Source organism: Brassica rapa, chromosome A10 (genome assembly GCF_000309985.2).
Source record: "Brassica rapa cultivar Chiifu-401-42 chromosome A10, CAAS_Brap_v3.01, whole genome shotgun sequence".
Taxonomy (NCBI): Eukaryota; Viridiplantae; Streptophyta; class Magnoliopsida; order Brassicales; family Brassicaceae; genus Brassica; species Brassica rapa.
This window is the reverse complement of record NC_024804.2, coordinates 19,619,961-19,640,667: the sequence shown is the minus strand read 5'-3', so window position 1 is coordinate 19,640,667 and position 20,707 is coordinate 19,619,961. Positions and strand designations below refer to the sequence as shown.

General features: G+C 42.1%; 4 protein-coding genes and 1 long non-coding RNA gene across 27 annotated transcripts; 3 read left to right on the top strand and 2 right to left on the bottom strand.

The window, feature by feature from the left end:
• Positions 1 to 11: 11 nt before the first annotated feature.
• LOC103847251 (calponin homology domain-containing protein DDB_G0272472) lies at positions 12 to 10,135 on the top strand. 2 transcript variants are annotated; one of them, XM_009124309.3, is made up of 4 exons: positions 12 to 363; positions 7,165 to 7,731; positions 7,804 to 8,415; positions 8,491 to 10,135. In XM_009124309.3, the coding sequence occupies exons 1-4, from the start codon at positions 246 to 248 to the stop codon at positions 9,939 to 9,941; spliced, it is 2,748 nt and encodes a 915-aa protein (XP_009122557.2). In that variant the 5' UTR covers positions 12 to 245; the 3' UTR covers positions 9,942 to 10,135. The 2 variants fall into 2 exon arrangements, with proteins under 2 accessions (XP_009122557.2, XP_033138161.1); XM_033282270.1 differs by having other exon boundaries at positions 7,089 to 7,731.
• Positions 381 to 6,391, bottom strand: LOC108870109. Of its 22 annotated transcripts, none has more exons than XR_004452564.1 (15): positions 6,151 to 6,391; positions 5,884 to 6,074; positions 5,477 to 5,705; positions 5,240 to 5,383; positions 4,833 to 5,048; positions 4,217 to 4,566; positions 4,072 to 4,131; positions 3,744 to 3,800; positions 2,823 to 3,632; positions 2,230 to 2,721; positions 2,014 to 2,146; positions 1,850 to 1,926; positions 1,720 to 1,757; positions 1,521 to 1,633; positions 384 to 1,420 (listed from the first exon to the last, which is right to left on the bottom strand). It is a non-coding gene; the product is annotated as an uncharacterized LOC108870109 (long non-coding RNA). The 22 variants fall into 22 exon arrangements; XR_004452559.1 differs by having other exon boundaries at positions 384 to 1,400; positions 1,854 to 1,926; XR_004452563.1 differs by having other exon boundaries at positions 383 to 1,400; positions 1,850 to 2,146.
• Positions 10,136 to 10,386: 251 nt separating the features above from the next.
• LOC103847247 (inactive protein RESTRICTED TEV MOVEMENT 2) lies at positions 10,387 to 12,655 on the top strand. Its single transcript, XM_009124307.2, has 2 exons — positions 10,387 to 11,474; positions 11,549 to 12,655. Exons 1-2 carry the CDS (start codon positions 11,357 to 11,359, stop codon positions 12,550 to 12,552), a joined length of 1,122 nt encoding a protein of 373 aa, XP_009122555.2. The 5' UTR covers positions 10,387 to 11,356; the 3' UTR covers positions 12,553 to 12,655.
• Positions 12,656 to 13,234: 579 nt separating this feature from the next.
• On the top strand, positions 13,235 to 18,518 carry LOC103847246 (DExH-box ATP-dependent RNA helicase DExH3). The gene is made up of 18 exons (XM_009124306.3): positions 13,235 to 13,468; positions 13,665 to 13,819; positions 13,894 to 13,981; positions 14,062 to 14,295; positions 14,372 to 14,467; positions 14,546 to 14,734; positions 14,826 to 14,985; positions 15,064 to 15,194; positions 15,268 to 15,438; positions 15,516 to 15,788; positions 15,878 to 16,072; positions 16,269 to 16,472; positions 16,611 to 16,680; positions 16,788 to 16,936; positions 17,027 to 17,335; positions 17,426 to 17,485; positions 17,564 to 17,827; positions 17,910 to 18,518. The coding sequence occupies exons 1-18, from the start codon at positions 13,235 to 13,237 to the stop codon at positions 18,396 to 18,398; spliced, it is 3,471 nt and encodes a 1,156-aa protein (XP_009122554.1). The 3' UTR covers positions 18,399 to 18,518.
• A 28-nt stretch (positions 18,519 to 18,546) lies between these two features.
• On the bottom strand, positions 18,547 to 20,650 carry LOC103847245 (3-ketoacyl-CoA synthase 11). The gene is made up of 2 exons (XM_009124305.3): positions 20,497 to 20,650; positions 18,547 to 20,328 (listed from the first exon to the last, which is right to left on the bottom strand). The coding sequence occupies exon 2, from the start codon at positions 20,315 to 20,317 to the stop codon at positions 18,764 to 18,766; it is 1,554 nt and encodes a 517-aa protein (XP_009122553.1). The 5' UTR covers positions 20,318 to 20,328; positions 20,497 to 20,650; the 3' UTR covers positions 18,547 to 18,763.
• Positions 20,651 to 20,707: the final 57 nt, after the last annotated feature.

Here is a 20,707-nt window from a genome sequence, read left to right as displayed (position 1 = left end):
CAAAACATATTATGCTTTCTTTGTAAGAGGATAAACATATGATGGATGACCTGAGACAAAAGAAGAGATTTTTTTTGCCTCAAAACTAGGAATATCAATTGCATAATGCAAGAGAAAAGGGCTAAGCATTGCGTAGATTGAGTTTTTTTTTTAAATATATTCAGAGCAATAAACCATAATGGATATTCATTCTCAAAGCTCGGACAAAAACAACCAGCTCAGAAAGAAAAAACAAAATTTAGTTAATGGCAGCAAGACAGCAGCCGAGAGGAACAGGCTTAGGTGTTCAGCATGAGGATTTTGTCCCCAAATCTGAATGGAAAAATCAACCTAAAGCCATTCTTCTCACCATTGATCTTCCAGGTTGGTAACTCAACAAACATCATCTTTATACGCCTCGGTGAGAAAGGACTCTCCCAGGCACTATTCCCAAAGTAAGAGAGACGACTTTAGACAACGGTTGAAAGCAGGACAGTGACTACTCGTATCTTTGCTCAAACCGGAAAGTTCTCATCGGTTTCTTCATGGCTCTTTGATGAAAACCCTACTTCTTTACCTCAAGTAGCATCCTCCACGAAGCTCATCTTTTCAAACCTCATGCCTCAACAAGTTTTACTCCACAGATCTACGGCTTTCTTTTGCATCTAGCATCTAATACACTCAAGAAACGTCAAGCTGGTATCTAACATCCCCACTTCCGTGCAGAACAAGACTTCCGTCTCACCAGATTACTGAAAAGTAAAGATGGCAAGAAGATTGACATGGGATGAGAAAGGCAAAAACCAACTGGTAGAGAAAGATGAACCTCTTATCAAACGAATCAAGGCGCCCTACGTTGATAACTCTGCTCTCATCAAAGATAATGCGCTCACACTGATTGGAAGAACCACTAACCCTCAGGAACAGAGAATTTGGGCTCTTATCCCTGCCCTCCCACGCAAATGGCAACTACAAGGGAGAGTATCAGGCTCAGATCTGGGAAATGGCTGCTTCCAATTCAGATTTGAAAGAGAAGAAGATCTAAAGCGAGTTCTGGAAAACAGACCCTACCACTTTGCGTACTGGATGGTCATACTCCAACGATGGGAACCAGTCATCTCAGCGACTTTCCCCTCGCAGATCCCGTTCTGGATCCGAATAAAAGGACTACCCCTCCACTTCTGGCATGAAGATATGCTGCGCGACATAGGGAAGGATCTGGGAACACTCATGAATCATGAGCTCACAAAAACCTTGGCGAGAATCCAGGTTCTAGTCGATGGACTTAAACCATTGGTTAAAAAATCCATCGTCGAGTTTGACTCTGGAGAGGAAAGCTTAATTCATCTGGAATACGAGCGCCTAGAGAACCACTGCTCCCTCTGCAATGCCCTCTCCCATCTCAAGAAAGATTGTCCTAGCTTCACAGGAGATAACCAAGCTACAACTCAGCACCAGGAAACAAAGGTGAGAGAGATGAGCGAGAGAGATCTTTCTAATGCCAGACCCCTCCTCTACAGCAACATGGAACAAGATCACACCTCATTGCATCGTGAGGGAGAAAAGCAGGGGACTACGACCAGAGAAACCAGAAGCCCTAGGCCTTTCAAAGATAGAGTTGACAGACATGGCAATAGCTTTGGTACTAGAGTCGCTACAAAACAAACAAGAGTTCCACCTCCCACAAAAAACATGATGTCCAAAAGCGATATAGCAGAAACTTGGAGGAAAGATTCTAACCTCAAAGAACCGGAACCCGTGATCTACTCATCTCCTTCCTACACAACAAGAAGAGAACCAGCTGCAATAAGAGAACACTACAAGCGGGCCCCTTTCCCACAAAGGGAACTCAAAGAATGGAGAGTAAAACCTACGACAGTAACGGTCCCTGAAGCACAAAAAGATAGCTCAAATCATTTGGAGCGTCGTGACTCCAGAACCGAACCTCTACAACTCCAATACCACCAAAGCTCAGAGGGACAACAAACTGAAGAGGAAATTCAAAAGGACCTTCACGAAGCAACTATGCTGTACCTGAGCTGCTCAGACCCCACAGAGGCAGCAGCCAGAAGGCAGAGAGTAAAGTTTGGAGATGATAGAGGCCAGGTAGAAGAGACCACAGCTGCACTGCTAAAAGCCCAAGGCCGCCGAGAGAACTACCTAGCGCCTGAAGAAACAAGACATAACCATGTCACTATTAGATCAAAAGAGCAAGTCTTGGAGGATCTTAATGCAGTTACACTCCAATACCTTAGCTGTTCAGATCCTACTGAAGCTGCAGCTAGGAGACAACGGGTCCTTAACAGTGAGGCGTCAGGCTTAGTGGAAAAGACAGCAGCTTCAATCCTAGCTTCGGAAACAACCCCGAGACGCCCGCTTTCACCTTGGGAGCAAGGCATCAAGTCAATAAGCCCACCGGGAGAGGGGTCTCTTATGGGACTACGTCAAGACCAAATCTTCACCCCCATCCCAAGAGAAGAAGAAGATCTAGGCTTTGACCCACCTTATAGTGTTGAACCTGCCCAAATTAACACTCTCCGGGTGCAAGAAGTCAGAGAACACCCTGCACGCATTAGATCAATTATTGTTAGCCCCCCTGAGACGACGGAAACATCTCCTCTGCAACAACAGTTAATCCCTGAGCTGCAGGAGGAAGAAACTCTTAATGACTTCCAAAACAAAGTAAGGGAAAGAACGGTGCGACATCATAAAGCAAGATCACCACGAAGCGGAACTAATGTCCTGCGAGGAGCCAGCACAAAGAAAAGAAGATTATCACAAATTCTTCACTCACCAGGAGCTAACAAAAAACAAAAGAATGATGTACCAAACAAAGGACGTACTCGCGGGGAAGCTTCAAAGTCGGGTAACAAGGCATCAGAGAACCCAAAGAACCCACCTATCCAACTAATTCCAGCTATGTCGAAGAAGAAAATGGATTTTCGGGTTCCCCCTCCCCAGGCTCCTTAGTCGTTCTGAGCTGGAACTGTTGTGGGTTGGGGAACCCCATAACAGTCCAGCGTCTGAAGGAGCTTCGGAAAAGGAAGTCTCCTGACATAGTGTTCCTAATGGAAACAAAGAACTCAGAAGAGATGATTAGGAAGGAACTCCCCTGGCTGAAAGAGGAAAATAACTGCATAGTTCCCCCCCATAGCCCCGGCGGTGGTGGTCTGATTCTCAGTTGGAAAAAAGACATTGATCTTACTGTCCTTTCTACGACAGACAACTTCATTGAAACGAGAATCAGTTCCAAAGGAAAGAGCTTCCTGACTACCTTTCTTTACGGAGAACCTGATCACACAAAACGTAATGCAGTCTGGAACGAGCTAACTACTCTACATGCTAACCTAAAGGAACCTTGGTTCTTAACAGGGGATTTCAATGAACTGCAAGATAATAGTGAGAAAAAAGGAGGACCAGAGAGAGCAGAAGGCACCTTTGGAGCCTTCAGAACATTCCTATCTGAAAATGACCTGTTTGATCTCAAACATTCTGGTAACCCTTTCTCTTGGAGGGGTAAAAGAGGTGCACACCTTGTTAGATGTCGCCTCGACAGAGCTATGAGCAACCCAGAATGGATGGAGCTCTTCCCCTCCTGCCGCTGTCAATATCTTAAATTCGAGGGATCTGATCACCGCCCTATCCTCTCCTACCTGGATACAACAAGAAAGAAAGGCCATAACTTATTCCGCTATGACAGACGCCTAAAAGATCAAAAAGAGATTAAAGAATTGGTAGCGGAGATCTGGCAAAACTGTACTTACCTTGGAGTAGAGGCTAGACTCGTCTTAGTCCGCAGAGCAATTTGTAAATGGTGCAAGCTGTTCCAGGAAAATAGCAAACAAACCATTGAGAATCTACGAGTAGAGCTTGATGATCAGATGACTAAGGACGACCCAGATGAGGACAGGATCCAAGATATCAATAAACTCATCCTAAAAGCTTATAATTCAGAAGAAGCATACTGGAAACAGAGAAGTCGACTTCTTTGGCTAACTCTAGGAGACTCAAACTCTGGCTATTTCCATGCAGTGACAAAGACGCGAAAGGCAAGAAACAGGCTAACGGTTATGGAGAATAAGGATGGCATACCTGTCTATGAAGAAGACCAAATCTCAGCGTTAGTCTGTTCCTACTATGACAACCTCTTCACTGCAAATCAAAGAGGAGAAATTTCTTCAACGATCTCCCAAGCGCTCAAGCCCTGTGTAACTCAGGAATGGAACGAGCTGCTTACCAGAGACCCATCACCGGCTGAAATAAAAGAAGCACTCTTTGCAATCCACGCAGATAAGGCTCCCGGGCCTGACGGGTTCTCAGCAAGTTTCTTCCACTCAAATTGGGAGACCATCGGCCAATCGATCATCACTGAGATCCAAGAGTTCTTCTCCACGGGCGTATTGTCACCAACATTGAATGTGACTCATGTTAGGCTGATCCCTAAGACATTAGGAGCGAAAAGAGTGGATGAATACCGACCTATAGCTTTGTGCAATGTGTACTATAAAGTCATCTCTAAGCTCCTATCCTTGCGCCTGAAACCCATACTTTGCTCCATAATCTCAGAGAACCAATCCGCTTTTATTCCTGGAAGGGCAATAACAGATAATGTTCTAATTACGCATGAGGTACTGCAATTTCTCAAGACTTCACAAGCTAAAAAACAGTGTGCAATGGCAGTCAAGATGGATATGTCAAAGGCCTACGACAGAGTGGAATGGGAGTTCATAGCTCAAGTAATGAAACGCCTAGGTTTTCATGAAAAATGGATCAATTGGATCATGCAGTGTATCACATCGGTTTCCTACTCCTATCTGATAAATGATTCAGTCTATGGTCTGGTCAAACCTCACCGTGGAATCAGGCAAGGAGATCCGATCTCGCCGTACTTGTTCATCCTATGCGGAGAGGTCCTCTCAGGCCTTTGCAGAAAAGCGGAGTTAGAAGGATCAATGCGGGGAGTTCGAGTTGCTAGAGGCTGCCCCCGAGTCAATCATCTACTTTTTGCTGACGATACAATGATTTTCTGCAACTCAACTTCAGAAAGCTGCCTAGCCTTACTACGGATACTGCGAGATTATGAAAGTGTATCAGGTCAAAAGGTTAATATTGCCAAATCTGCAATCAACTTCTCATCAAAAACACCCCCTGAGGTAAAACAAGCAGCAAAAGACTTATTGGGGATCCAAAAGGAGGGTGGGATGGGTAAATATCTAGGCCTACCAGAGCATTTCGGAAGAAAAAAGAAGGATTTATTTACCTCGATAGTTGATAGAATCCGACAGAGAGCTGCGAACTGGTCAACACGCTTCCTCTCGAGAGCAGGCAAGCTCACCATGCTCAAAGCGGTCCTTACAGCTATCCCAACCTATGCAATGTCTTGCTTCATACTACCCCAGAGCCTCTGCAACAGAATCCAATCATCATTAACGCGTTTCTGGTGGGACAAATCTCCTGACAAGAAGAACATGTGCTGGGTAGCATGGGGAAAACTTACACGACCAAAAAAGGCAGGAGGTCTTGGGTTGCGAGATATCCAACGGTTTAATCAAGCGTTACTTGCAAAAGTAGCTTGGAGAATATTAACATCACCACACTGCCTTCTAGCTAGAGTACTCACCGGGAAGTATTGCCATAAGAAAAGCTTCCTGGATGTACAGACCCCAGCAGTTTGCTCGCATGGATGGAGGAGCATTTTGCACGGTAGAGACCTACTCCAAGAACACCTAGGAAGAGCAATTGGCAATGGTCAGAACACTAGACTCTGGAAGGATCCGTGGATCTCACTCCAAGCCCCATTAAAGCCCTATGGACCAGTACAAGAGGCGGGACTGGACCTCAGAGTTTCTGATCTACTAACGGATGACCTTCAGTGGAACAAGGATAAGATCGATAAGTTCTTACCAGACTTTACAAAGCAGATCCAGTGTCTTAAGCCAAGCAAGGAAGGTGCAGAGGATATTTACGTGTGGCTCCCCCTTGAGTCTGGTGTCTACTCCACTAAGTCGGGTTACAACTCTAAAACCCAGCTCAATGCACACACACACCTGCAACAGAGAACCTCAAATCCTCCTCCTAACCTGGAATTCGACTGGCTGAAAGATGTGTGGTCAATCAAAACAGCGCCAAAACTTAAGCTTTTCTTATGGTCGATTATACAGGGAGCTTTACCTCTAGGATCAGAACTCCAACGTCGAGGTATGATCAATGCTGCTGCTTGCCCCCGCTGTAAGAAAGAGGAATCAGCTACCCATATATTCTTCCAGTGCCCCTTTGCCAAAGAAGTATGGCGCCACATTCCTCTCAACTCATCAGTTCACCTAGCTGATGCAGAGACTTTTGAATCCTATATGGGGCAATTCCGAAGCGCCCTCTGTCTCCCTCCTACAGGCATCAGATCACCAGTGCTCCCGTGGATCTGCTGGTCACTATGGACGGCAAGAAACAAGCTGATTTTCGATGATAAAACGGCTCAACCACTCGAAATAGCGACAAAAGGGCTTGCAGCTGCACTTGAATGGGACCTAGCTCAGAGCACCGATCAATTGAAGAGAAACCAAGTATTCCCCCAAGCTCCAAGCCGACGACAAATACCAGGAATCCAATCATACCCCTCTTGCTTCGTAGACGCAGCGTGGGATGCCTCCTCCAACCGAGCAGGTATCGCTTGGCATTTCACCAACGATCTAGGGACCAACTCTCCTCCAGGATCCCAGATCATAGACAATGTGGCTTCCCCCCTCATGGCGGAATCGCTGGCGCTCAGACAAGGAATCAAAGAAGCCCTAAGTCTAGGGAAGAAGTCAGTTTCGTTTCACTCCGATTGCGCAACGCTCATCAGAGCAATCTCAACCCAAAGTCAGATCAAGGAGATCTATGGTGTTCTTCAGGATATCAAGCATCTCTCAGCAAACTTTGATCGCATCCAATTTCTGCATATCTCCCGTTCCCAGAACAGAGAGGCAGACTATCTAGCTAAAGTGGCCCTTAAGGCCCATCCGTTTCCTTCTTGCTTTGTTATGGGCTAGCCTTTGGGTCTAAACCTTCATTTGTTTCAGTTTTTAAGTTCTAATATATTCAGTTGTTCAAAAAAAAAAAAGATCTTCCAGGTTGGTATACATATATATATTTGACTAGTTTTGGTGGTATGTTTCTGATGTGAAACTGTTTTTTTTCTCTAAAAAGGTTTTACAAAGGAGCAAATAAAGGTAACGTATGTGCACACCTCGAAGATGTTAAAAGTCACAGGAGAACGTCCCCTGGCTGGTCCACGAAGATGGAGCCGTTTCAACGAAGTTTTTTCTGTTCCACCTAACTGTCTTGTAGATAAGATCTATGGAACTTTCAATAACAACTCCCTCACCATCACCATGCCTAAGAAGACGATTAGGAAGATGCCTGATCTTCCAGAAGCTCCTAAAACTGGGGATGAGAAAGTGGAGAAGCTAGAGGAGAAAAGGTTCTTGGAAGAATCTATAAGGAAAGCAAAGGAAGAAGAGGCTGAGAAGAAAAAGAAGCTTCATGAAGAGAGAGAGGCAATACTTAGGAAGCTGCAAGAAGAAGCTAAAACAAAAGAGATGGCTGAGAGAAGGAAGTTTCAAGAAGAAGCAAAAGCAAAAGAGAAATTTCCATTAACGGCAGCAAGACAGGAACCGAGAGGAACAGGCTTGGAGGTTCAGTATCTGGATTTTGTCCCCAAATATGGTTGGAAAGATGAACGTGAAGCCACTCTTCTCATCATTGATCTTCCAGGTTGGTATACATATATATATTTGACTAGTTGTGGTGGTATGGTTCTGATGTGAACTGTTTTTTTTTTTTAAGGTTTTACAAAGGAGCAAATAAAGAGCACATATGTGCACACCTCGAATACGTTAAGAGTCACAGGAGAACGTCCCCTGGCTGGTCCACGAAGATGGAGCCGTTTCAACGAAGTTTTCACTGTTCCACATAACTGTCTTGTAAATAAGATCCATGGGAACTTCAATAACAACTCCCTCACCATCACCATGCCTAAGGAGACGGTTACGAAGATGCCTGATCTTCCAGAAGCTTCTAAAACTATGGTTCAGAAGGTTGAGAAGCTAGACGAGAAGAGGTTGTTGGAAGAATCTAGAAGGAAAGAAAAGGAAGAAGAGGTTGAGAAGAAGAAGAAGCTTCTGGAAGAGAAAGAGAGAATACTTAGGAAGCTGCAAGAAGAAGCTAAAGCAAAAGAGAAGGCTGAGGCAAAAAGGCTTCAAGAAGAAGCTAAAGCAAAAGAGAAGGCTGAGGAAAGGAAGCTTCAAGAAGAAGCAAAAGCAAAAGAGAAATTTCCATTAACGGCAGCAAGACAGCAACCGAGAGGAACAGGCTTGGAGGTTCATTATGTGGATTTTGTCCCCAAATATGGTTGGAAAGATGAACGTGAAGCCATTCTTGTCATCATTGATCTTCCAGGTTGGTATACATATATATATATTTGACTAGTTGTGGTGGTATGGTTCTGATGTGAACTGTTTTTTTTTTTTTAAGGTTTTACAAAGGAGCAAATAAAGAGCACATATGTGCAAACCTCGAATACGTTAAGAGTCACAGGAGAACGTCCCCTGGCTGGTCCACGAAGATGGAGCCGTTTCAACGAAGTTTTTTCTGTTCCACATAACTGTCTTGTAGATAAGATCTATGGAACTTTCAATAACAACTCCCTCACCATCACCATGCCTAAGAAAACGATTATAGAGATGCCTAATCTTTGGGAAACTTATAAGACTGTGGCTGAGAAGGTTGAGAAGGTCGAGAAGCTAGAGGAGAAGAGGTTGTTGGAAGAATCTAAAAGGAAAAAAGAGGAAGAAGAAGCTGAGAAGAAGAAGAAGCTTCTGGAAGAGAAAGAGAGCATACTTAAGAAGCTGCAAGAAGAAGCTAAAGCAAAAGAGGTTGAGGCAAGGAAGCTTCAAGAAGAAGCAAAAGAGATGGTTGAATCAATGAGGCTTCAAGAAGAAGCTATAGCAAAAGAGAGGGCCGAGGCAAAGAAGCTTCAAGAAGAAGCAAATATAAAAGAGATGGCTGAGGCGAGGAAGCTTCAAGAAGCAGCTATCGCAAAAGAGTTGGCTGAGGCAAGGAAATTTCTAGAAGAAGCTATAGCAGAAGAGAAAGCTGAGGTAAGGAAGCTTCAAGAAGCAGCTATAGCAAAAGAGATGGCTGAGGCAAGGAGGCTTCTAGAAAAATCTATAGAAGAAGAGAAAGCTGAGGCAAGGAGGCTGCAAGAAATAGCTAAAGAAAATGAGATTGCTGAGGCAAAGAAACTTCAAGAGGCAAAAGCAAAAGAAATGGCTGAAGAAAGAAAGCTCCAAGAAGAAACTATAGCAAAAGAGAGGGCCGATGCAAGGAAGCTTCAAGAAGCAGCTAAAGCAAAAGAGATGGCTGAGGCGAGGAAGCTTCAAGGAGCAATTATAGCAAAACAGAGAGCTGAAGCAAGAAGGCTTCAAGAAGAAGCTAACGCAAAAGAGATGGCCGAGGCAAAAAGGCTTCAAGAAGAAGCAAAAGCAAAAGAAATGGCTACGGCGAAGAAGCTTCAAGAGAGAGCTGAGGCAAAGAGGCTTCAAGAAGAAACTAGAGCAAAAGAGATGGTCGAGGCAAGAAAACTTGAACAAGCAACTAAAACAAAAGAGATGGCTGAGGCGAGGAGACTTCAAGAAGAAGCTATTGAAAAAGAGAAAGCTGAGGCGAGGAAGGTCCAAGAAGAAGCTACAACAAAAGAGAAGCTTGTAGAAGAAGCTGCACTAGAGAATAAGATCCAGAAGAACAAGTCTGTGGTTGAATCTGTAAGAAAAGAGAAGATACTAATGCCGGCAAAAGACAGGAAGCCTTCAGAACTGGAGAAAGCCTCGAAAACTGGACTATACAAAATGCGATCATGGTGCTGGGACCAAACATGTATCTGGGGGAGCAAGCGAGGACGTGAAAATCAGCAGAAGAAAAACTAGGTTACTTGGGGAAGAAGAAAAGAGAAGACATGAAAAGAGATAATGGAAAATAAGTTGATGGTTGTTTTATATAGGAATGGTTGTTCTTGGAGCTAACGTTTCTTATTTTTTTATGTTTATCTTCGCGGTTGTTCTTATATTTTAGAACTGTGATATACATTCTGAATTTTAATAAAGTTTGGTGATGTCATATTTACATTGGCACAAAAAGATGCTAGAGATTAACATATACATTAGGAGAATCATTCTGTACAAAACTTCTTTTAAATATGCACCGTAGCCTATTGGTTAAGGTTTAAAGGCTTCTACACCCAGGTCTGGGGTTCGAATCCCAGACTATGCAATTTATTGCAGATTACAGGAAATCCAGGTTTCAAGTCCCGGAATAAATCAACGTTAAAAAAAAAAACTTCTTTTAAATATGGTGGGAATCTGTACTTGGTGGTAATGAAGTTTGGTGTTTTGTTCTTTTTACTTGAATGGAAGGAGATTTCCTCTTTGATTTTGATACTAGATTCTAACCTACATTTTTAAAACGCAACTTTAGATAAACTTTATTTTTTAAAAACATGATATGTTAATAATATCACTTTTATAAATACATTATATAGGTTGCTAAAATATATATTACAAAATTTTGTAAAGTATTTATTTATAATAATTCTGATGAAAATATTTAATTGATAAGAAAATTATAACATGTTCTTAGTAAAAATTAAATAGACATTTAGGTCTAAAATAAAGGACATTTAAAGATTTTATAGAAACAGAATATTTTTGAAAAAAAAATAGTTATTTTAATTTTGAAATAATTAAATATATTAAATATTCTGTGACTAAATTTAGTATGATGAATTTCCATTAATGAATATCTAAACATTCAAATAGTATTTTTCTGTTGAAACTACTCTTGTTTTGTGTGTGTTTAAGTCTTTGCTCGTCCTAATGCATATCTCAATTTCTCTATCCATGCTTAATTTTTAGTCACCAATCAATCAATTAATGTATCATGTTATGGGTGTTATTGCAACCTGGAACATATAAGTTCTTCTATTTAAACTCAAGAGTAAGGACAATTCTCTGCTTTAAAACTATATATTCTTTATATTGAACGTAGTGAACGCTAATGGTACATCTCCTTAACTGATGTTATTGGGGAACACAAGATATAAACTTGTAAAGAAAGCAAACATATTATGCTTTCTTTGTTAGAGAACAAATGATGATGATCTGAGACGAAAGAAGAGATTTTGGATGAAGACATGGCCTCAAAACTAGGTAATATCAATTGCATAATGCATGAGAAAATGGCCAAGTATTGTAGAGATTGAGGTCTTATTTAAATGCAGAGGAATAAACCCTAATGGATATGCTCAAAGCTCTCAGACAAAACAACCAATTCAGAAAGTTAATTAATGGCAGCAAGACAGCAACCGAGAGGAACAGGCTTAGAGGTTCAGTATAAAGATTTTGTCCCTAAATCTGATTGGAAAGACCAACCTGAAGCCATTCTATTCACCATTGATCTTCCAGGTTGGAATACAAAATAACTACTTATATTTAACTAGTTGTAATGGTATGGTTCTGATGTGAATTGTTTTTTAAAGGTTTTACAAAGGAGCAAATAAAGGTAATGTATGTGCACGCCTCGACGATGATAAGAGTCACCGGAGAACGTCCCCTGGCTGGTCGGAAATGGAGCCGTTTCAACAAAGTATTCAATGTTCCTCAGAATTGTCTAGCAAATAAGATCCATGGGAGCTTCAATAACAACACGTTAACAATCACCATGCCTAAGGAGACGATTACAAAGATGCCTAATCTTCCAGAAACTTCTAAAACTATGGCTGATAAGGTGGAGAAGCTAGAGGAGAAGAGGTTGTTGGAGGAATCTACTAGGAAAGCGAAGGAAGCAGAGGCTGAGAAGAAGAAGAAGCTTTTGGAAGAGAAAGAGGGAATACTTAGGAAGCTTCAAGAAGAAGCTAAAGCAAAAGAGATGGCTGAGGCAAAGAAGCTGCAAGAAGAAGCTATAGCAAAAGAGAAGGCTGAGGCAAGGAGGGTGCAAGAAGCAGCTATAGCAAAAGAGAAGGCTGAGGCAAGGAGGTTGCAAGAAGAAGCAAAAGCAAAAGAGATGGCTGAGGCAAGGAGGCTTCAAGAAGAAGTTGTAGCAAAAGAGAAGGCCGAGGCAAGGAGGTTGCAAGAAGAAGCAAAAGCAAAAGAGATGGATGAAGCAAGGAGGCTTCAAGCAGAAGCTATAGCAAAAGAGAAGGCCGAGGCAAGGAGGTTGCAAGAAGAAGCAAAAGCAAAAGAGATGGCTGAAGCAAGGAGGCTTCAAGAAGCAGCTATGTCAAATGAGAAGCTGTTGGAAGAAGCTGCACTAGAGAAGAAGATCCAGGATAAGAAATCTATGGATGAATTTGTAAGAAAAGAGAAGATGAAAGAAAAACTAAGTGACTCGGTTCTGGAAGAAAATAAAACAGGAAAAGGAATAATGGAGAAAATAAGGGGAAGAGAAATAACAAGTGAAGAGAAGAAGTTGATGATGAATGTAGGAGTGTCTGCCTTTGTTATCTTTGCCCTAGGAGCTTACGTTTCTTACAGACCAGAATGAGAATGATATGGTCTTAAACGAAGTTGTGTATAAAGCTCTTATACTTTGTAAAATGTGATATTCCAAAAATCTAATAAAGTTTGATGATGCCATATTTATAACATATACATTAGCAGAAAAGCAGATTCAAAAATATACAATATTTATGGTGTTGATTTAAATGTGCTTCCACATGGTTTTTGAGAAAATGAGATAGTGGTATAATAACCTGATAAGTGATTATGAAATAACAAAAAAATACTAATTTTTGCAATATAACTAAATTAGAGGTTGCCAAAAAAAACTAAATTAGTATTATTTATATAATTTATTTACAATATAAATACTAGTATAATTTTTTATATTTTTGATTAGACAGAGATTAATTTTTCTAATCATTCCTAAATTTTAGAACCAATAGTTGATATAGTAGGTGATAATTCTATATTTTTCTGTGAAACAAAAATAATAATAATAAAAAACTCGTTAAGACAGACAAGAACAACAAAGTCCATAAACCCTAAACCCATAGAAACTAGATCCGAAGTGAGAGAGACCCAACAATCTCTGTCTGGGAGAGAAGAACCCATTTGAGTTGAGAACTAAGCCAAGCAGAAAGTAACCTCCTTTGCCTGAAAAGCAAGCGAATTGAAGACGGCGAGGTTGAGAGAACCATGCCTCATCGTCCAATTCGATTTCTAGAATGCGTTTCACCAAACGAATAAGCTTCTTCCTGTGGCAGGCCACCAAGCTCCCCACTCGCTCTCTACCGAGAAACCCATCTTTATGCAGGTCTTATCATATCGTTGGTGCTCCGATCTCTAGTGGTGATGTTGTCAAAGGTTTGTCATACGGCCAGATACGTCGTCGTTTCATCGGGTACACTGCGGAACAGTTCTCTGATGATGAGTACGAGTGTGAATTCGAGGAACATAAGGTTCGTGTGTTTAGATTAATAATGAAAGGTTCGAGCTTTTTAGACATTTTGGTTTAGACAGTTATGATTGTTCTGTTTCTTGTTCAGATCAAAATGGGAACTTTAAGTCTTTGTTAGGATGAATGACTAAAGCAAATGAGAGATCTTGATTAGTTTCTGTTTAATCTTTTTTTTTTTAACTCTTTGAATTTTATAGGCTTCATCTTCTGTGGCCAATGTTGATGAGTGGAAATGGAAGTTAGGGATTCTGTTGGCTAATGATAGCGAACGAGAGATTGTTTCTAGAGACAAAAGAGACCGAAGGGATTATGAGCAGATCTCAAATCTTGCCAAGAGAATGGGACTCTACAGGTATACAAAACAGATGTTGTCTATTACTTTTCATCTACTATGTGCTGATCTAAACCCTTGTTTCTTTGGAAAAGTGAGATCTATGGAAAAGTGGTTGTTGCAAGCAAGGTTCCTCTTCCCAACTACAGGCCAGATTTGGATGATAAGCGACCACAACGGGAGGTAAGAAGTGAAAACCATAAAGCTCTTTTTTTTTGTAGTTTTGATCTGCTGCTGAAGTTGTAGTGCATGTCATTGTACAGGTGGTACTTCCTTTGAGTTTGCAGAGAAGGGTAGAGGGACTACTCCAGGAACACCTTGATAGACAGCAGCTGAACTCAGGAAAGGCTAATGAAAGTGAAGCTGATTCTCAGCCTCCTAAGCAGACTGAAGAGCTTCCTGATGAAAGCTCTGATGCGTTTCTCGATGGTTCTGTTATGGAGAAGGTGCTTCAGAGGAGGAGTATGCGGATGCGCAATATGCAGAGAGCCTGGCAGGTATATTACTGAATCATCATCTTTACCTATGTCCCTCGTATCTCATCACATTCAAATACGTTTGGTTGAATAATAGGAATCACCTGAGGGGCGTACAATGCTGGAATTCCGGAAATCTTTGCCTTCATTCAAGGACAAGGAAAGACTTCTTCAAGCTATTGCTCGGAACCAGGTGAACTTCTAGAGATGATAGCCTTTGCATTACTGCTAAAATGAATGTATCTCTTACTTTCTGCATGAATCATGACAGGTAATAGTGGTATCTGGGGAGACTGGGTGTGGTAAGACAACTCAACTGCCACAGTACATTTTGGAATCGGAGATAGAGTCTGGTCGAGGAGCGTTCTGCAACATCATTTGTACACAACCTCGGAGGATATCTGCCATGGCAGTTGCAGAAAGAGTGTCTGCTGAGAGAGGAGAACCTCTTGGTGAAACGGTAAGCCAAGATGCTTAACTTTCATATGGACACACCAATTTGAAGGTTGTTTCATTTACTCGGATCAATACTAACATATAACTTTTGGTAGGTTGGGTTTAAAGTTCGTCTAGAAGGAATGAGAGGAAAGAATACTCAACTTCTGTTTTGTACAAGTGGTATTCTACTCAGACGTCTCCTTAGTGATCGCAATTTGAATGGCATAACACATGTTTTTGTTGACGAGATTCACGAAAGGGGAATGAACGAAGGTACATACTCTATATGTTTAGGTTTCTGTCAGTTGAGTCTCACAATTGTTTATGCCTCTCGCTCTTCTATGGTTGCAGATTTCTTGATAATAGTGTTGAAGGAGCTTCTTCCACGGCGTCCGGATCTGAGATTGGTTCTCATGAGTGCCACTTTGAATGCTGAACTCTTTTCTAACTATTTTGGAGGAGCGCCTACAATTCACATTCCAGTTAACAACTTCTCCTCTTCCTCACGCTTTCCTTATTTAATTTTATTTCTCTGAACTTACAGTTTCTTTTCAGGGCTTCACACATCCAGTGAAGGCACATTTTCTGGAGGATGTACTCGAAATGACGGGATATAAGTTGACCTCTTTCAACCAAGTTGATGATTATGGCCAAGAAAAGACTTGGAAAACGCAAAAGCAGTTGATGCCACGCAAAAGGAAAAACCAGATCACTTCTCTTGTTGAGGTACTTGGCTTGTTTGATGAGTAGACCAAATCTTACATAGGCTGTATTCGCCAATCTTTTATTTTTCAAACTTGCAGGAAGCTCTTAGCAAGTCAACTTTTGAAAGTTATAGCTCTAGGACTCGTGATTCACTCTCGTCTTGGATGCCTGATTGCGTAGGATTTAATCTTATTGAGGCCGTTCTCTGTCACATATGCCGCAAAGAACGCCCGGGAGCTGTACTAGTGTTTTTGACAGGATGGGATGATATTAGCTCCCTGAGGGACCAAATCAAAGCACATCCTCTCCTCGGTGATCCCAATAGAGTCTTGCTGTTGATGTGCCACGGTTCAATGGCAACTGCTGAACAGGTAAACTTAACTCCTCATGCGTCGATTTGAGTCGTGATTCATAGATTCATGCTTCCTATCTTTATATATCTTCTTTGATGTTTCTGTAGAGACTCATTTTCGAGAGAGCACCTCCTAATATTCGCAAAATTGTACTTGCTACAAACATGGCAGAAGCTAGTATTACAATAAACGATGTAGTTTTTGTGGTTGACTGTGGAAAGGCAAAAGAGACCACCTATGATGCTTTGAACAATACGCCTTGTTTGCTACCCTCATGGATATCTCAAGCTTCTGCTAGACAGGTGAATTCATTAAGCTTCTTCGTTTCATTGTTCTTGCACTTGCATTCACAACATTTACTCTTTCAGATGATTTCATTACATGATCACTTTTGCTGAAATTTTCAGAAACATTTCTTTCTGATGCTTTTTTTCTAAAATAGCTCTAAAGCTTTCACTCATCTAATATGCCCAACGTTTCCTCCTGTTTGGTCTTCAGAGAAGGGGCAGAGCTGGTCGTCTGCTTCCGGGAGAATGCTATCACCTGTACCCCAAATGCGTGTATGAAGCTTTTTCGGAGTATCAACTTCCTGAACTTCTGAGAACTCCTTTGAACTCTCTCTGCCTGCAAATTAAAAGTCTTCAGGTTGAAAGCATTGCCGGGTTCTTGTCAGCTGCACTTCAGGCTCCGGAGCCTTTGACCGTAAGTGACAGATAAATATGCCTTTCTGGATCTCGCCAGTTGTATTGTTACTAGTGACAACTTTTAGAATCGTTGCACATAGAAGATATGACCCTTATGGATCAAGATAAGTCCAAATAACTGTAAATTTTATGTCAGGTTCAAAATGCTATTGGATTCCTGAAAATGATTGGAGCACTGGATGAGAAAGAAAATCTGACGGATCTTGGTTTGTGTTCTAAGTCCTGTCCACATGTTTCAACCTATTCTGATCCACCCATCCATCTATCATGACTGACGTTCCTGCTTGCTTTCTTTTTGATTTGTTCCAAATAGGAAAACTCTTATCGATTCTTCCAGTTGATCCCAAGCTGGGGAAAATGCTCATAATGGGTGCCATCTTCCACTGCTTTGATCCTATCCTGACAATTGTATCAGGGCTCAGTGTCAGAGATCCTTTCCTTCTACCTCAAGAGAAAAAGGACGTAAGTATAAAGTTTCATGGATGAAAGTTCTTTTTCTTATCATAAAGTACTGATTGGTTGATGATCTGATGATTCCTTGTTTTATTTTAGTTAGCTTTATCAGCCAAGTTGAGATTCTCAGCTAAAGACTACAGTGACCATATGGCACTAGTTCGTGCCTTCGAAGGGTGGAAAAATGCTGAAAGAGAAGGATCGGCTTATGAGTACTGTTGGAGGAACTTTCTGTCAGCTCAGACGCTTCAGGCGATACATTCTCTGAGGAAGCAGTTCAACTATATCCTGAAAGAAGCTGGCTTAGTACACGATGATTCAGCTCTCAACAACAAGCTGAGTCACAATCAGTCTCTTGTTCGCGCTGTCATTTGCTCTGGCTTATTCCCCGGGATAGCATCTGTTGTGGTAAAGTCTACAAGTAAAACCATGTGTCTCCTTTTTGCTTCTGTTACAGGATTTTGAGATATTACAGCGTTGTCCTTTTCTTTTGTGCAGCATAGAGAGACTTCCATGTCGTTCAAGACAATGGATGATGGCCAAGTATCACTATATGCGGTGAGTTTCTTCAGTCCTGAGTTTCTTGTTACTGCCATTGTTTATTTAAATGGTTCGTTGACTGTTTCTATATTTCAGAACTCTGTTAATTCGAGGTTCCCGACGATTCCATACCCTTGGCTAGTCTTTGGAGAGAAAGTGAAGGTCAATGCAGTGCTCATAAGAGACTCCACCGGTGTCCCTGATTCCAGTTTGATCCTTTTTGGTGGTGCACTGAGCACCGGAGTACAGGTGGGACATCTAAAAATGCTTGACGGGTACATTGACTTCTTCATGGATCCAAATTTGGCAGACTCCTACGTGAAGCTGAAGGAAGAACTCAACAAGCTTCTTCAGAAGAAGGCGAGTTTTAATTTTCAACTTTAAAATGAAAGAAAGCGCGAACTGTAGTTTGTAACACCGTAAGTATTTTCTTAATATGCAGCTTGAAGATCCAAGCGTGGACATCCACAAAGAAGGCAAGTACCTGATGCTTGCAGTTCAAGAACTCGTCGCTGGAGACCAATGCGAAGGGAGATTCGTATTCGGCCGCGACACAAAGAGGCCAAGCCAACCGCAATTAGCAGGAGAGAACAACAAACTCTCCAAAGACGGGACAAACCCGAAGAGTCTCCTTCAGACGCTTTTAATGAGAGCTGGACACTCGCCTCCAAAGTACAAGACCAAACATCTGAAGACGAACGAGTTTAGAGCGCTTGTGGAGTTCAAAGGGATGCAGTTCGTTGGGAAGCCTCAGAGGAACAAAACGCTCGCTGAGAAAGATGCAGCTGTTGAGGCCTTGGCTTGGTTGACTCATACATCTGATAATAGTACTGACCAGTACAGTGGAGACGCGGATTCTCCACCTGATGTTACTGATAACATGCTTAAACTCCTTGGTGGAAAACGGCGCAGGCGGTCCAAAGGCAAGTAGTTCAACTTGAAACCTCTCTGTGTCTTGTGTATGTGAGCTTTAAAAGATCTTTACAAACCAAAGCAGATAGAGATACAATATACAACTTTAATCATAATCTATATGAAAATTATAGCATCATTTTGAGTGAAAAAAGAATACAAGTTCATTTGCAAAATTGAAAATTTATTTTTAACCCAAAAGAAGAGGAAATAATGTTAACAAGGTTGGTGAATTTGTCAACCAATCAAAAACAGGCTAAGCTCATTAGGAAGAGAAGCAGAATCTCGAAAGATAAAGAAAACTCAAGAGAACATGGAAACAATACAAAACAAAAACAAGAGAAGTCTCCTCTGAACAATAGACAAATGTTTGCTGAGTAGTTTCTAGATTGTTGCATGCGTTGGGACATCAACTGGGAACTCATGAATCTCATCCATCCACGGATTCTTCTCCTTTTTAGGATTCACAGACCTAACCGCTCTCCAAACCGAGCTGTTGCACTTAAACCCCGAACCAAAAGCAATCTGCCAGATTCTATCACCTTTCTTGATCCTTCCCTTAGCCTCACTATACGCTAACTCATACCACAAAGAGCTACTCGACGTGTTACCAAAACGGTATAGCGTCATCCTCGAGGGCTCCATGTGCCAATCAGTCAGCTTCAAGTTCTTCTCCAGCTCATCAAGAACCGCTCTCCCTCCCGCGTGAATACAGAAATGCTCAAACGCTAGCTTGAAGTCAGGTATGTACGGCTTGATCTTCATCTTGAAGAGCTTCCTCCCCACCAACGTCGCAAAGAACAGAAGCTGCTCGGACGTCGGCAAAACCAGCGGTCCTAGCGTAGTGATGTTCGTCTTTAACGCATCTCCCGCAACAGCCATTAGATCTTTGGACAGTGTCACACCAACCTTGCTCGCGGAATCCTCTTCTTGAGTTACGCAGCCGAAGCATTTATCATCAGCTCCCTTATGCGTCCTAACAGTATCAACAAGCTCGTACTTCGACCTCCTCCTGTCCCATCTTTTATTCGAGAGAAGAACCGCCGCACCTCCCATTCTAAACAAACAATTAGAAACAAGCTTCGACCTGTCGTTACCGAAGTACCAGTTCAAAGTGATATTCTCCATGCTTATCACCATAGCATAAGTGTTGGGGATAGAGTTGAGCAGATGCTTGGCGAGATCTATCGATATCAACCCCGCGCTGCATCCCATTCCTCCCAAGTTGTAGCTGAGTATATTCCCACGGAGCTTATAGTGATTAACAATCATAGCAGACAAAGAAGGCGTCGGATTAAAAAGACTGCAGTTAACAATCAAGATCCCAATATCCTTAGGATTCACATTGGTCTTAGCAAGAAGCTCGTCGATAGCTCCAAACATCACAGCCTCAGCTTCCTTCCTAGCCTCCGCCATGCAAGGATTCGGAGGGACGTTGAGGACAGCCTCAGGCAAGTAAGTAGACTCCCCAAGCCCCGAACGCTGGAGAATCTTCCTCTGGAACTCAAGATTCTCCTCAGTGAATGATCCAGTGAGCTTCGACCTTTCCATGAAGATCTTCTTAGTGCATTTGCGAGCGTCGTCGGGTTTATAGCACGAGAAGTCGACCAAGTAGACGGGACGGGGGCGAGTCATGACGTAGATGGTCGTTATGAAGACGAGGAGGGTGGAGCAGAGGATCACGGAGATGAGATTGTACTGGAGATGGTCCCAGAGGGTGGCGAGGTCGGCGCGGGAGAAGGTGGAGACTTGAGCGGCGATGAGGAGGAGGAGAGGGGAGAGGAGGAGGTACATGCCGTGCGTGATGAGGTAGTGGTAGCCTAGCTTGACGTACTTGAGCTTCACTGATTTTTTGAAATCCGGGAGGTTCCGGTCAGATGGTGATGATGAGTCTCTTCCTCCCATCATCAATGGTCTCCTCTTCTCCTCCGCAGACATTGCTTCTTCCCCTGCAATAACGATGCAGAGATCTATTAAAGATTCATACTTTTCACATCGATTGACTAAATACTTAGACAAGATCGGAGTCAGAATGTATTGATAAGGAGTAAAGTCACGTGACTTCGATTCATATTCAACGACCGATCAAATATCAGATTATAGAAACAGAGACGAACCTGAAGATTTCAGAACTCTTCTCGCCGCTCACGGAGAAAACGAGGAGAAGAGAGAATAATTATACGAGAAAAGAATATTATTATTACAGGGAATCATTCAAAGGCCACTACTTCTGAAAACGCAGACCACCAGATTGGTCGGAACTGTTAAAGCCAATCATTTAAAATAAAAGTCAAACCGGTTTAAACCGGTTTTCAATAAGTTAATAAC

What these genes read in the sequence shown, in the direction of transcription:
- LOC103847251 (XM_009124309.3), top strand. Translation starts at nt 246, where the DNA reads ATGGCAGCAAGACAGCAGCCGAGAGGAACAGGCTTAGGTGTTCAGCAT. An exon ending in TCTCACCATTGATCTTCCAG is followed by an intron (nt 364 to 7,164) that starts GTTGGTAACTCA and finishes TTCTCTAAAAAG; the next exon opens with GTTTTACAAAGGAGCAAATA. An exon ending in TCTCATCATTGATCTTCCAG is followed by an intron (nt 7,732 to 7,803) that starts GTTGGTATACAT and finishes TTTTTTTTTAAG; the next exon opens with GTTTTACAAAGGAGCAAATA.
- LOC103847247 (XM_009124307.2), top strand. Translation starts at nt 11,357, where the DNA reads ATGGCAGCAAGACAGCAACCGAGAGGAACAGGCTTAGAGGTTCAGTAT. An exon ending in ATTCACCATTGATCTTCCAG is followed by an intron (nt 11,475 to 11,548) that starts GTTGGAATACAA and finishes TGTTTTTTAAAG; the next exon opens with GTTTTACAAAGGAGCAAATA.
- LOC103847246 (XM_009124306.3), top strand. Translation starts at nt 13,235, where the DNA reads ATGCGTTTCACCAAACGAATAAGCTTCTTCCTGTGGCAGGCCACCAAG. An exon ending in CCGGGATAGCATCTGTTGTG is followed by an intron (nt 17,336 to 17,425) that starts GTAAAGTCTACA and finishes TCTTTTGTGCAG; the next exon opens with CATAGAGAGACTTCCATGTC. An exon ending in ACAAGCTTCTTCAGAAGAAG is followed by an intron (nt 17,828 to 17,909) that starts GCGAGTTTTAAT and finishes CTTAATATGCAG; the next exon opens with CTTGAAGATCCAAGCGTGGA.
- LOC103847245 (XM_009124305.3), bottom strand. Translation starts at nt 20,317, where the DNA reads ATGTCTGCGGAGGAGAAGAGGAGACCATTGATGATGGGAGGAAGAGAC.